The sequence below is a fragment of the Procambarus clarkii genome, chromosome 24, assembly GCF_040958095.1.
Source record: "Procambarus clarkii isolate CNS0578487 chromosome 24, FALCON_Pclarkii_2.0, whole genome shotgun sequence".
Classification (NCBI taxonomy): Eukaryota; Metazoa; Arthropoda; class Malacostraca; order Decapoda; family Cambaridae; genus Procambarus; species Procambarus clarkii.
This window is the reverse complement of record NC_091173.1, coordinates 16577610-16593529: the sequence shown is the minus strand read 5'-3', so window position 1 is coordinate 16593529 and position 15920 is coordinate 16577610. Positions and strand designations below refer to the sequence as shown.

At 39.3% G+C, this 15920-nt stretch overlaps 2 protein-coding genes across 8 annotated transcripts in view; one reads left to right on the top strand and one right to left on the bottom strand.

Annotated features, from left to right (window-relative positions):
- The window catches only part of LOC123761809 (ralA-binding protein 1), a 55503-nt gene extending 40892 nt beyond the window's left edge, over positions 1–14611 (bottom strand). The window contains exons 1-3 of one of the 4 annotated variants that reach the window (XM_069330668.1): positions 14407–14596; positions 11531–11703; positions 6678–6752 (exon numbers count right to left, since the gene is read on the bottom strand). Coding sequence is in view for 3 of the 4 variants with exons in the window: in XM_069330665.1 (XP_069186766.1) it covers positions 11531–11621 (91 nt within the window). In the remaining variant the exon portion in view is untranslated. Of the gene's footprint in view, positions 1–99; positions 239–6677; positions 6753–11530; positions 11704–14406 lie in introns of those variants that run through there. The other 3 variants (XM_069330665.1, XM_069330666.1, XM_069330667.1) reach the window with 3 other exon arrangements.
- Positions 14612–14751: 140 nt separating this feature from the next.
- The window catches only part of Mau2 (Mau2 sister chromatid cohesion factor), a 29260-nt gene continuing 28091 nt past the window's right edge, over positions 14752–15920 (top strand). The window contains exons 1-2 of one of the 4 annotated variants that reach the window (XM_045747787.2): positions 14770–15076; positions 15752–15836. Coding sequence is in view for 2 of the 4 variants with exons in the window: in XM_045747786.2 (XP_045603742.1) it covers positions 14852–15076 (225 nt within the window). In the remaining 2 variants the exon portion in view is untranslated. Of the gene's footprint in view, positions 15077–15751; positions 15837–15920 lie in introns of all 4 variants that reach the window. The other 3 variants (XM_045747788.2, XM_045747786.2, XM_045747785.2) reach the window with 3 other exon arrangements.

Genomic DNA, 15920 nt, shown 5'->3' with positions numbered 1-15920 from the left:
TACTCGCAACTCTATTTGACAAAACAAAGTTGACTTGACAGGATGTTAGAAGGCGGTACTTAACAACCATGCACATAAGTAACGTTTTCAAATACATACATGCCTCTTCTTGGACCTTATTGCTGAGATCTGAGCCACAAAACATCTTCCAGAGTAGTGTTGGGACATCTACTACACCAATACGCCATGCACTACGTTTTAGGAACCCAAAACTACTGCACAACTTAATAAATGCAAAAAGCACCATCTATCCATGGTTCGAGAGCAATCTTCATGAATATCCATTGTTCAGGGAGGAAGAAAAACCGTGCCACAATGCGAGGATAATCAATGATATCCACACGGGGAGAACTGTGCGTGTCTGGGGTTATCGTACAACTGGCGTCACTCGTAGCAACACATGTGGGCACCGACACAGTTGCCAATTACTCCAAGTTGAACCTCAACCTTTTTTTCTCTCTCTCGCTTTGATACGATCAACCTTTCGGAAACCTTTAAAGTCATTATTCATTTTACGTTCGGTATTGGTCGGTGTCATTGTCGAAAATTAATTAACTCTTCAAAACCGCAAATTATAATATAAATATAGCTGCCTGGTGTTTCAACACGAGTTACCAATAAGTTAATACCGGTATAGTATTTGTATTTATTGGTAAAAAATCCATATAGAATTTGGAGACGTAAAATATTCTTAAACGAAAAGCGAGATGCAGTATAACAAATTAAAAAAAAGAGTATTATGTAAAGACTAGAGACTTATCACAAGTGGACATATATGTCAGACATGGCAACTGGGCGAGGGTGGGAGGCGTGATGCAGTCATGTTTGGTATGACACAGGTGGCTAAGCTCATGACACGTACAGGTGGACAAGTAAGATTTGACAGGTGATCCACTTACCGTGATACGGGCATATCAACTGTGTGCTACAGATGGCCCTAACTGGAGTAACACGGAGTGAACTGGTATGACACTACTAACTGCATGATGTGACACGTGACCAAGCTTAATTAATTAACACAGGTAGTCCGGCTGATGCACGAGTCTAAACGGGTTTGACACAGGTGGTCCAAATTGGTGTCAATGGTAACCAAGACGGGGTGAGAATAGCTTGAGCTACCTCATCCCTTTGTGCGTATTTTACCTCAATAAACTTATTTCAATTTCAATGGTAACCAAGAATTTTGCACAGGTGATACAGGGGGATTGACACGTGATAAAAGGGGGGGTTGACACAGGAGTCATGTACAATGCAGCCTGACAGGTAATACGAATGGCCCAGCTGAAGACAGATGCACAAACTGCAGTGACACATGTAAACCAGCCAAATTGGTGTGACACAGATATTCGATGTGACAACCAAACTGGTCTTGGACAGGTGGTCCAGTGTGACGTGTGACTTAACTTGTATAACTTGATACAAGTGCTTCCACTTTACCAGTAGTTCAACTGTCACACAGCTGGTATACTACACGGATCCAAATTGTGTGATACATGTGGCTCAACTAGCATTAAATCAGGGAAAATAAAACTGGTTTGGTACAGGGGATGCAACCAGTGTGATGGTGATCGTATAACTGGTGTGACACTAGTGTCATACCAGTGACACTGGCAGCATGTAGGCTGTGATGCTTAGAGCATATCCAGTGTGACACTGGTGGCATAATTAGTGTAGCACTGGCAGTATAACTGGTTTGACGTGACACTGGCAGCATAACAGGTTTGAGATTGATGGCAGAACTGATGCAATACTTGTAGCATAAAGGATGCAACACTTATAGCATAACTGGTGTGGCACTGGTAGCACAAGAGATGTGAAACTGGCAGTATAATTGGTGTGGCATAATTGGTGTGATACTGGTGGAATAACTCATGGCATAATTGGTGTGACACTGTTGGAATACCTGGTAGCATTACTGGTCTGATAATGATGGCTTAACTGGTTTCACACTGGCAGCTTAATTTGTTTGACTGGCAGAAGACCTGGTGTGGCACTGGTGACATACCTAGTGTGACACTGATAGCATAACTGGTATGACACTGATGGCATATCTAGTTGACAATGACATAACTGGTGTATTTACCTACTACCTACTTACCTATTAGTGTCTATGGGGGAGTGAGGTCTAACTCTCTGTGCCTCACGTACTTGCCTTGTACCCGTTGTTACAACCTAATTATTCCAACTTTCAAATTCTTCGTTGAATCGAGCCTTGACGTTGAGGATGGAACTGGCTTCCTCAAGATCCTCTTTTAGAGCATTCCATTTATTATTTACCCATACAGGGTACAGGTACTTTCTTACGTCACTTCGGCTCATTTGCACTTACAGTTTCCGACTGTGTCCTCTTCTACTTTCTCTCAGTCTGAAGAGGCTATCCTTGTCCACCTTTTCTATTCCTCATGGTATCTTGTAAGTTGTGATCATATTACCTTTGTTCCTTCTATCCTCTAGGATTGAGAGACTTAGTGTCATTAGCCCATGTTCGTAGCTTAGCCCTCTTAGCTCTGACACCAATCCTGTTGCAAACCTCTGTACTTTATCAATTTTGGATTTATGTTTCACAAAGGTGCAGATTCCACAATGGTGATGCATATTCCAATACCGGTCGAACAAATGATGTGTAAATTGCTTTGAAAGAGTCCTGATTCAGATTATCTTTTTGATTCCTGTAGCTGCCATTCCCATATCGTGTAGATGCTTTCTGGTCTCCTCTCTCCTTTCCTATCCTCATTATCTTACACTTGTTGGGATTGAACTCCAGCAATCATTTGTCTGACCACTCCTGGAGTTTGTCAAAGTCCCCCTGTAACTTTCTGCAGTCCTCATTTGTTTTCATGTTCCTCTTTAGCTTTGCACCATCTGCAAACATTAACATATCTGAACTCGCTCCCTTGGGTAGGTTGTTCACATAAATTAGGAACAGCAGTGATCCCAGGTCAGAGCCTTGTGGGACCCCATTTGTTACTTTACTCCAGCTCGAAACCACCTCTCTGTGACACACACTGCTTTCTGTCCTTCAGACACTCACTTATCCAGTTCAGTGTTTTCCCAATTATTCTAGCCTGGTTCTCTATCTTGTACAACAGTCTTTCACGTGGACCAGTGTCAAAAGCTTTTTGACAAGCATTTTAACAGGTGTGACACTGTTGGCACAACTGGTGCAACACTGTTGGCAGAGCTGGTGCAACATTGTTGGCAGAGCTGGTGCGACACTGGTGGCAGAGCTGGTGCAACACTGGTGGCAGAGCTGGCGCGACACTGGTGCGATACTGGTGGCAGAGCTGGTGCAACACTGGTGGCAGAGCTGGTGTGACACTGGTGGAATAACTGGAGTGACACTGGTGGAATAACTGGAGTGACACTGATGGTATAACTGCCATAATACTAGTCGCATAAATAGTGGGACATAGGTTTTCCATCTAATTGTAACACAGGTTGCCAGGCAACCATATGTTGCCTAATTGTAATGCAGGTTGTCATGTTGTACATATGGTCAAGTTAATGTGATACTTGTGACCCACCTAGTAAGATACCAGTGGTCTAACAGTGGTTTGACATAAATTTACCTGTTTACATGAGGTCAGTTGAGATATTGTGCTCTTGCACCCTGACCTGAAGCCAGATATTTCAGATAACCTGACAAAACTGTTAGACCACACAGGTGATGTAACTGGTGTGACACAGGTAGTCTTACTGGTGTGACATAGATAGCTTTACAGTTGTGGTGCACTGGCCCAACTTGTGAAACACAGGTAGCACTACAGGTGATACATGTGATGCTATTGGTGACACACGTGGTCCTAGCAGTGTGACACAGGTACAGTACTTACCCATCAGCATCTACGAAGAAGTGTGGTCAAGGTTTTTATGCCTCTGTTGTACCTGTTGCATTACAATTTAACTATTCAGATGTTCAAATTCTTTGTCAAAACTGGCCTTAAATTTATGGATGGAGGTGGCTTCTACAACGTATTGACTACCTGTACAGGGTACTTGTATTTCCTTGCTCAACTGACATTTGAGCTAAATGTATTTCCATACATTCAGCTCATTTGACATTTCCAGCTTCTGTGTGTGTCCTCCATGCCCTAATTTCTCTTAATTTGAAGAGGCAATCCTTGTTCACTTTATCTATTCCCACTCAGTATATTGTAATCATATCCATTCTCTTTCTTCTGCTCTCTAGGATTGTAAGATTTAGTTCCATTAGCCTATCCTTATAGCTTAACCCCTCTTAGTTCTAGCACCAATCTTGTTGCAAATCTCTGTACTTTTCAATTTTGGTCTGGAGCTTCATAGGATACAAATTCCATTTTTAGTCTAACATATATTGTGTGGAATGCCTTGAGGGAGTCCTGATTTAGGTTTCTAAATGATGATGTTATATTTCCCCAGCATACCGCATGCTGCCAATGTTACTCTGCTTATACTCTGCCTCCGGTGTAAGTGTTGGAATTATCCACTCCCAAATCTCTCTTTCCGATTCCTGTAGTTGACATCCCCTTATGGTGTAGATTCCCCATGGCATGTGATGCTTCAACAAACACATGCTATCGATGGTTGGTGGTTCAGTCCCACTCTGACGACCACTCATCTCCAACAAAAACTCCACCCTTGCTTATCTTAAATCCCTTGGCAAGTATTTATATAATAGTGGTGAATACATGTTTATGTTTTCAGTAATACTATATTAGTGACATAGAAGTGGAAGGAGTAGGTGGTGTAGGAGTGTGTGTGTATTATTGACAAAGGAGTGGAAATATTCTGGGATTTCATGAGGTCCGTTGAATGATTCCCTCATGTCCCTGTATAACAAAGTTTGACATGTTTAACTTCAATTAGCATATGATTTTTCCAGGTATTCGTTCCCGATGTGAACCGAGGCTTACTGTATGGGAAGAATATGATGACAAAAAAAGTAATATAAGCAGAATAAGAGAAGAATTAAAATAAGACAACTTAGAAGAGTAACTTTTACAACACCAATAAACAAAACACAGTTTTGTCTTTTTTCCACACCCCTAAAAACACTTCCCCCTCCCCCCCAAAAAGTGCATAAAATACCAGATATGATCAATAATGAGGTCCATGTATTGTTTTTTGGGGAATGTGCGTATTGGAAGACATAGCACATAGGTGAACACAACACAACTGCAGGTTTGCATTAAGAAAACCATGCCTAATTTTGGTGTTTAAAGCATTACCTGCATTAGTACCTGTATATGAATTATAAATTATCCAAATCTGCACAAATCAAGAGTGAACAAAGATTATAACAATGAAGATTAAGATGATCAAAAAGAGAATAAAGAGAAATAAGAATACAAAGAATAAGAAAAATATGACAAAGAAAAATTGGAATAAAACTAGCATCATCAGGACCAGTACAACTGAGAAGACAATATATCTATATTTCCATTCAAATAATCTGTCAATACTTCTACCAGAGCAATGGTGAGAGATCATCCACAAGAGACAGTGTAAGAGAAGTGGAATAAGACACAAACGCCAGTTCCAATACAGTATTAGGAAAATTTACTAATATAAACCATTAAACAGTTTAAATCTAACCTACATTTCTACATACGGACTGAGAACGAAGATTTCTCTCACTAATTTGCATATTAATTGATCTAATTAAATGAATGTATTGTTTTCTCTTATACCTCTTTGGTGATGAAGCATCATGCACCTATAAATGCCAAGCATGAAAAAGAAGCATATATGCTCTTGATGATGCACATGAGAGATACTGCAACACTTCCTTACAACTGTACCTACCTTATCTCTAGTCTACTTTATAGTGTTCATTTACCTGTATTGGAAACAGGCAGAAAATGGTTGATTTTTCTTAATATATGTTCCAGGTTCATCAGCAGTGCTTGTAAAATATAATGGGAATTCTGCACATTTATTTTGCTCTTATACGTGCACTGCTGCATATTTTTACCATTCAAACGCTCAATCGACAGAATTATAGAGATATTGTACTAAAGAGAGAGCACACAGAAGACAGAAAACAGAATGTAGTAAGTGGAACATTTAAATAACCAAACTTATAGAAGATTTAATAAAAAAAAAAAAATGAAAAATGAAAAGAGAAAATAACACCATGATGCAAAGTCTGAAATTATGATACAAATAATACAACAACCAAAATACAGTATGGAGTACTACAAGGAAAATAAATTAATTCAAACAAGGTGATGATATCTTACAGCTATAGTAGAGAACATAACTGAGAACATGTGATCAATAACACTCTAGTAGATGTCACGCAAAGAAATCAAATACACTCTGACAGACTCATACATAATAAAATATTACAAGGATAAAAAATATTACAAGGATAAACAAGATTACATTTGTGACAGAGTACTGTACTTTGAAAATACCTCAACTAATGAACAATGCTAATAACTGGAGTGAGAATTTTGGTGGGCTAAGCAGATAGTACCCATGGCAACATAGGAGAGAATATACCGAAGATATAAATAATGATGAACACGTTTAAAGTGTATGACTGAGCTGTACAGACAGAAAGAAAGCCTGTAAGTATGATCCCAATCACCTCAACCAGATAGACAAACTACAGAATTAAATACAGAGGTTTTGATGCACACACAAGTTCTACAACTATGCCCGAGACCCAGTAAATGTCAAGACTACATTACCTGCTCTACCTTACGAGTGACATGCAAATTAGATCATCAAGCATATCACCTCTGCAACTCAGTCTCGTGCTTACACTGTTAGGGGTAGACAAACACAGTAAGAAAAACCACACACATTGTGCAGATCAAGTCAAAGATGCTTATAAAACACGGAAAAACACATTAAAACCTCCTTTAAAACAGCTCATAATACCCAGGTATAATAGTTACCAATCTGTTACAAGAACATGAACTGAAAGAATCTGAAGGGGAGGGGGGGGGGCTGACTGGTCTTGTCAACTGTATACAGAGCATCCACAGCTATGAAGAATTCTTAACATGAATACTGTATTATAATATTGTGACCATGAAAAACATTTTCTGGGTTATAATGAATTTAAACATTGTAACAACAACCTTGGAAGAGGTTTGTTGAGAAATATAAATTAGCCAGCATTATTTACAGTACTGTACTTTGAAATATAAAGTATCCATCACTGCTACACAATCAAATTTTTCAATACTTGTTTGGGCTGATGAAGAGCACTGCAATTCAAATAATAATAAACTCAAGATGCCCTAGTGAATATATTTACCTCAGAATGAAGTTAAATTTTAACAAATGTGACTGGTCGAGTAATTTTGCCAAGTAATTTACCTGCAGCTGACCTGTAATCTGTTCTTAAAGTTATTTACTCCCAAGCCCTTTTAATCTTTTTGTTACAGAACACATTTATATTCTCTGGCTTATTAGTTGTCAACTAAAATAAAGACAACCGTATTTGATGTCAATTCAGTTATAATCTTGTGATGCTGCAGTGTTCTTTTGTTTTCAATTATGCAATGAATAGGCAATGCTTTGAGTGACTGTAACAGCTGACAAACCAACTTCTCATGCTATTATCACAGGCAGCTTTAAAATTTCAGTATGGGACAAAGCAACTAGAAAACAAGAATGGGCTGGGAAGGATTAATGATAACAAAGATTATGAATACTGTATAACAAAGCAAGCAATAAGTACTGTAATAATCAACTTACATGTGAAAAAAGTTAGTACTGTATATATGAAAACAAATTTACATTGTTCCCTGATATTTCTTTTAATTTCTCAAAGAATAACTGTCTTGAATGTTTAGTAAGAGGCTTTAAAAACTAAACTGATTGCTTGCATCAAGCTAAGTGCTATGTTTACATTTTGTGAACACTACTCTTATACATGTAAAATGGTAGGTAATACCCAATAATCAGAAATAATATCAAGAGGATTTGAATTTATTGTCTTACTGATGCACTGTGTAACAAGAAACAGTGAACTGTATTGTCCCCACCACAAAAAGTACAGATTTAAACAAGGACAACTGATGTGTTTCCAGTTAGCTACATGTAGATATATCACAGCCAAAAAGTTCACATGCTTCAACATACTTAGTTCCATGCATTGGCAACATTCAAGGGAACATAAACCATGATTTACAGTACAGTACATGAAAAGCTTATGAAACTGCAAAATTTCCTTAAATCCTTCTGGAGTCGAGGACAACATAAGTAAGAAATTACTTCCTCTTTATATGTAAGTACAAGGAAATTGAACTAGAAGTTGAAGAAGAAACCGTTTTCACCGATCACACTGCATTCATGTGCACTGTACCAGAGTTTAATTTACAAAAATATATATACACGTACTGTGGTTTTACTTCCAAAATATGCACAGTACTGTAATTGCTAAGCTGAAATTAAATTCTTTTGAAAAATATTAACCTAAAAAAAATAAGTATCTAAAGTAAAAATTAATGTAAATGTTCATGTGAAGAAAATGCCAAATACAAAGTAGGGACCACAATTTATAAAACATTTTGTCAGTGCTGCTTCTGGGAACAACAGGGAATGGTTATGTAATGGGTCATATATAGCACCAGTCAATAGTATACTGGTGGGTGCTCTATACAGAATGACCTATTGTGTAACCATTCTCTGTTAGCAGGCCCACCGATAAAGTAGAAATACCAAGGCTTCTTGGAACCAGAACTTCTGAGGGGCCAAGAAAATATACAAATAATATTAATAAAGTAATTAAAAAAAATTTAAGTATTGTATACTGTATGCAATACTATATGGAACAAAGCTGATTCTATGTGGAATTCTGCTAAATCTATCCGGGCCTTGTCTCTACCATCCAGTCCAAGTGGACTGGACAATAGAGGCAGTCTACTTAAAGTCTACTTAAAAACTGGACGGTTTTTAAAAACAGCTTCTCTCAACCCCTTCGCCAGTTTTCTATACCACTGGGCAGCTGGTATGTCTATTAAATTTTATGGCTTTTAATCTTGGTTTGGATGTGGGTTTAGAGTTGCTGGATTCAGCTTTAGGAGCCACTTTCTCTAAGAGGTCTTTAAAAGAGGCTGTGGAGCCTACTTCAGTTCTCCCTTGTACCCTTGGAACATGCCTGTTGGATTCTTTACCTTCTCCTGTGCCCAAAAGAACAGGATTAATCCTAAATTTGTTCCAGCAGTTCTTTGTTTTGTTGCACTTATGCTTTCTAGAGGGGTATTTCTCTGATCCCCAAGCTCCCTTTGCTTCATAGTGAATCAGATTTCAATCCTGGCATGCAGTATGGCAGGGTGTTTCAGAGACCTAGTACTTCTCCCTAAGACATAGCTTAATCAGCACACAGTACAAGGGAGCTGCTCAGGATCTCACTAGAAAAAGGCATTTCATTACATTTACTATCTGATTTTTCCCTGCCACATATTACAATTACTGAGTACTGTACTGCAATTTCACTTAATTTTGTAAGTCGAAACAAATTTTCCCATAAGAAATAATGTAAACTGAATTAATCCGTTCCACACCCTCAAAAATATTAACTTAAAAATACATTTTATACCGAATAACACTCATTTTGTACAAGCTACAATATAGTATTCAAGGTAATATGTCACCTTGAATGAGGACTCTTGTTGGCGTATGGAAGACGGTGAAGAGAGGGGAAAGAAGAGGTGTTAGTGTTTAGAAGGGGAGTCCCATTATAACATCAGGCAGTGATGACTTTTCTGGGGTACTCTCTCTGGCACATTTTGCCTGCATACGACTAGGACCTGCTTGTGGCTCACTGCTTGTTTTCCTCACTAAAAATCTTTCCATAGAGATTTGTTTTCCCTACGTTTTAACATTTCTCTGTAGTGATGCATCACACTGTCATTAAAAAGGTTAAGGCAACGGCCTACTGCAGCTTGATTTGGGTGATTCGTTTGAGCAAAAGTTTGCAGTTCTTCCCATATTGAACACATTTTCTTAATTGTTGAAGAAGGGACATTCTCTACTGCCTCCTCCTTCCCTGAAGAAATTTCCTCAGCTGCCTCTTGTTGCTGCTCCTTGTGAAGGACTTGGAGTTCTCGGTGGTCAGTTCTTCGCTGTGTTCCTCCACCAACTCACAACACTCAACTCTCAGAGCACTATGTCAACTTCTTTTTCTAAATTTCTCAAACCATCCTCTTCTCGCCTTAAACTCTCTTGTATCTGCATCACTCGTTCTAAGGGTTTTCTTTATAAGATCTTCATGCAATAGCCTTGCTTTTTCACAAATGATGGCCTCTGAAACGCTATCACCCACTAACTTTTTGTTGTGTATCCAAATTAATGATAACTTTTCAACATCCTCAAGTGTTTGTGTTCTATTTTTCGTGATTATTGATACACCTTGTGCCACTTTAGCACTCATAATGTCCCTTTTCTTAGCAAGTATGGTGGATATCGTTGACATGGATTTGTTGTACTGTTCTGCCTAGCTAGATCAACAATCCGCACACACCATCTTCATGTTCACCAATATCTTTTTTTTTTTCCTCTATGGTCATCATCATATGTGTGTTTTCTTAGATTGAACCTTACCACTGACTTTCTTGGGACCCTTGGCATGATATATAATAATTAGTTTTATGTTCAAAAAACAAAAAAGCACAAAGATATTGGAATTCTTTACAAGCGAGATCATCACTAAGCAGGCGACTCTGGTAAACTGAGGCTGGGTCAGCCTGTGCCACAGGAACTACTCGCTCGGTCGACCCAAACGCGTATCAACAAAGTTGCTAGTCGAGGCAAAGGTCGTAAGTCAAGTCACATTTTCCGACAAAATTTACGTCGTAACTAGAAAAATTCCTAAGTAGGGGTAGCCGTAAGTCGAGGTGCCACTGTAAATATTTTATATGTACATTATGGTAATAAAAAATTTGATCTTTGTCAGCTTGTTTCCAGTCATTGGGACATTTGCCATCCCCCTCTATTGGCCCCCCCCCCCCAATGTCAGTCCTTGGTGACTCTGCCTGTTATTTCTGACGACGATGCTGTCACAATACATTGCACGAGTGAGGTCTGTTCATAGTCTACTATGTACCTTGGAGATATAATAATCAAACTGTTCTATTAATTGAAACAGAGGATATTATCACCTTAACTCATGAAGAATTAACAGTCCATTATCATTCTTATCAACTTCTACTGGAACAGATTTAAAAATAATTCTGAAAACAGATCAGGAACGTTTGATGAGTACTTATTATTTAAATCTAGCTGTATGCTGCATGAGTAACTACTTCCGTGCCATAAAATGTCAAGTTTCAAACTCTTGCTTTTCAGTTATTCTTAATCTTATTTACAAAAATGAAATGTCAATAAAATATTTAATCATGTGTAGTAATAATAATACCAGTAATCAAGACACTTTGAGGAATGCCAGCATATTAATGAGTTACTTAATGTGTCCAAATACATCTCTAATCATCCCGAATCTTTATTACTGACCAACTCTTATTAGTAACATGCTACTGAATCATAATAAAAAAATCAATAAATAGGTTTTGTTGCTATGAACACTCACAATCACTATCGCTGCGCCTAGAGGACTCAGAAGCGTAGAGACCAGGAAACTCCTTCTCTACGTCAGGACTCTCAAAATCCATATTGGACATTATAGGTGAGAAACCATCCGAAGAAGCTGTTGGGAGTCTGGGTGTTTCAGCAGGAAATAATGACTAAATGGAGAATGTTCACCTGCAATAAATATAGTACATAAATAATATTGATTACCTGTACAAGTTGCTTGCAAGTACTGTATTGTACTGGACTAAGGTTAAGGCCTGGTTATGGGTATAAAATCAATTTAATATTTTTATTTTCTGGATTTAGCAAATAATTTTCTATCATTTGATTAAATTTGATTGAACAGAGTACAAATTGCTGATTATGATATTCAGAAACATCAAGTAGAGTAGCACAGTTGACTAAAATGATGTTTCATTTGTAATGAATTATCAAAACAAAGATACACAGTGGAAAGTGTCACGTGAATCCCCTGCATTGCAGTGGAACTGCCTTTTCCCTTCACCTTCAATACCTCTGCACTGGAAGTCTACATCTACACCTGCCCAAACGAGTCATCACTCCTGGCACGGCCTAGTACGACTCAAGAGGCAAGCCGGGCGTCTCTGCTAACCGGTAGTTTTCCCCCACAAACAAGCAGTTAGCCGCCTTCAACTGGCAGTGGTGCAGCTCAACACAAAGGCACTGCCAGTCACAGCGAGCAGTTTGCTAGTTGACCAGATGTCCACCTTGCGTTGACACTGGATGAGTCATCACCGCCGGACTATATAAAGGGCGCTGCCTCCATGGAGAGCCAGTCTCTCCCTTAGTGCTCTAGGATCACTTTCGTGTCTCTCACCCGTCGTCCGCCTCCAGCCAACGTCGTGTGACTGATGCCATAGTGGTATGGTAGCTGTCTTCAGTACACCAGTATATCTTTATGCTTTTATTCATTGCTTATACAGTACTGTAGTTTATTTTTGCATTTAAGGTCATACTAACTTGTTCACCTTTGCATTACATGATAGCCAAGTATTGTCATGTGCCATATTTGTTTATTACTATTTCAGCAAATTGTTTAATTATTTATTTGATGATTTTCATTTGTTTCCACCTGCGACTTACACACTGCTGCCAATAGCAGCAGCATTTTTTTTTTTATTTGTGTGAGGGAGAGCCATACCATCTTGGTTCAGTATAGCTGCGATACCACAACCCGTCACAAAAGATATGTTAGGCATTTAGCCTTTCCCAATTTATTATGTTGTAATGCAAAACTGAGAGTTCAATAATTCTTTTCAACTTTATTGGAGTGCTTGATGGCTGCAGATTTCATAAATTTCCTTCAAATGTTTTCTTTCAACATTTTGTTTAGCCTCCTTGAGGTTTTTGTGTTATACAAGCACCGTCAGTGTTATTGAAACATATTTCTGCATATTTCTCCGATGTCCAACCTTCTATTGTCAACAATAGATGACTGGTCATCGGTGAAGCATTATACAGTATATCAAGCAAACCAAGCCAACTATCAACAGCCAACTAACACTAAATTACACTCTGCCATCTTCGAGAGCATGACTAAATATATAATATATATTGCCCCAGCCATCATGGAGGGAGGGAGGGAATTATCAGGGGAAAGCACCAAGCCATTAGACTATATAGCACTTGGAAGGGATCAGGAGGAGGATTTGGGATGGGACGGGGAGAAGGAATGGTACCCAACTACTTGGACGGTCAGGGATTGAACGCCGAACTGCATGAAGCGAGACTGACGCTCTACCGTCCAGTCAAAGTGGCTGGACTTTGAAAGATAACAAGAGTATCACCAGTATATGTATATTACATTTACATTGTAGGCACATTGTACTGACCTTGATAGAGGCCTAACATGTACATATATACACTGGCTGTCTCTTCCCTTAACACAATGAATTATTATTATTATAATTTTTTATATCAAGAGAAAATTTTTTATATCAAATTATCAAATCTAATTTTTATTAGGTTTCATGGGCTCCCATAAGTAGTCACAGTCCACCAGAGCAGGGAAATTACACTCTGCCATCTTCGAGAGCATGACAAAACATACAAATATTGTCCCCAACCATCATGGAAACATAGGAGATTGGTAAGGTGCAATGGACCTATTAGCCCATAACTAAGGTGCTTCATCTTCACCTCATCCCCAGCTATATATATCCAGCAGCACAAAAACTTGTACCAGTTACAGCCCCGCTCCTGTGCCAGGTAAGTCCACTACGGGCTCACCATAGCCTGTGCTACTTGGAACTTCTTGTTCCAAGTAGCGAATCTTAAACAACAAAACTTGTAACCATTTCAACTCTGTCTTTGATAATGCTGATAAGGGTCAATGAATCCACAATGATCCACAGCAATTTCTGAGGTAATTAAAGGATAAGTTGGGTTAGGATAGACAGTAACTTCAGGTTTTGAGTGAATTAGAAATGGAGCAACTTGTAATAAAACCTGCCAGAATGTATTGGGAGCACCTAATCATTCATCAGCTCACTGAGGGCTGGCTAATATTCATAGTTTAACAGGAAAGCTTGACAACCTAAAGAAACACGGAGAAGACAAAATATGTCCAGTAGTGAGCAGAGGTAGATAATAGAAGGAGTGGCAAGTGTTCCATCCCCTCCATTCAAGCAGCTTGAACATCACTTTACACCCATGGCACCGGTCGTAGGTCTACCCCACTTGTGAGCCCAAAAACACTCCCCATATCCAGGCCTAACCCCCATTGGGAGTGACTACCATTCTGTGCTTGAACAGAGACTTATGGAGCTACATCATCAAAACAGGAATTTTGCCCAGTGTAGGTCAGCTGACGCCTGCACTACCACACCGCCCACGGCCCAACACAACACTCACCTTTTAATACTTCCCTCTCCTGTCTCCACAAATCACTATGTGGCCACATGCGCGCATGATATACAAGTCTAGTGTCCTCGGTGGACTCACACAACTCCACGTAGGAGAGAAGATGAGCGACCGCGAGTGAGAACCAACATTAATGGTCAATAGGATGTATGTTTTCCTGCTACCTGAGACGCGTTCACATCCACACTATGTTTAATTTTCGCCAAAATATCTCCATTTAAACATAACATAGCACCAATTTACTTTTTTAGTTATATCCTAACATTTGACGTGAATAAATTGTAGTGCGTATTGTTATATTTTTAGTTGACCTTGTGGACGATCTAGATAATTTCGACTAGTCTCGAAAGCTGATTGTTTACACTTTACTGGGTCGCGGGAGGAGCGTCTCTCTGGGTTGTTGGAGAGCCTCGCCACACCTCCTCAAGTCGAGGCTATGGCCAATTCTCAAGATGCATATTACCTGTCCCTGCTAGCACTGGCCGAGAGGTTTCGAACCCAAGAGCCCGCCAACATCAAGAGTTGCCTGCAGTGCCTGCAAGCAGTACTGACCTTCCGCCCTCCACCTAAGGTTGAGGCTCGCACCCACCTTCAACTGGCAAACCTTCTCATACAGTACACGAACAACACACAGCTGGCTCAGGATCACCTGGAACAGGCAGTGGGTATTACCTCGGTTTCGATAATATATCACATTTCAACTGCACATTAATTTTATTGAAACCTAAGTGTGTTATTATTGATTTAGGGGCCATGACAGCACAGGAAACGTGTCCAGAGAACCCTTATCAGGGTAAAACTCTAAGCCTTATGGTTAAGATGTCAACTGTCATGGGATAGTAACTTTGCCTTATAGCAGGTAAACATATAGCACTGTGTATGCTTGGCAACTTCTGGCTCTTCCCAGAAAGGCAAGTGCCGAGCACCACCCAACTCTCCAAAACTGTCATTCAATGAGCAGTCGGGGACTGCAATCAGTAATCACAATAACATTTCACATATCATTGGAAGTGGACTATATCAGATTGCACTATGCTTGTTCAAGAGTAATTTTACAATTGTCCGAGTAATGAACCCCTACCTAACCTAAGGATTGTGAATATGTTGAATACACACCCATAGGGCTCTGCACTTTTTAGAAGACACCCATTCCATGTGTTATATTTAGATACAGGATACACAAATTTAATACTGCGCTACTCATGAATACTGTACCACATTAAAAACACCACTTCTCGTCCAATCAATGAAGTTAAGCAGCATTGAGTTTGGTTAGTACTTGGATGAGTGACTGCTGAGAACACCAAATGCTGATGGCATTAAACTTTTACTTCAGGAACAAGGGGATATCTTTGACAAGCTGCCGGCTTCCTGTCTCCATCAAGGCCACTAGAGAGATTGTGGCCCTCAGGTAACTTCAGGTAAATTATGTATTAATTTATCCAAACGGAACATTGGCCTATGGGCCTGCATCTCAATAGAACAGCACCTGATGGACCAATGTA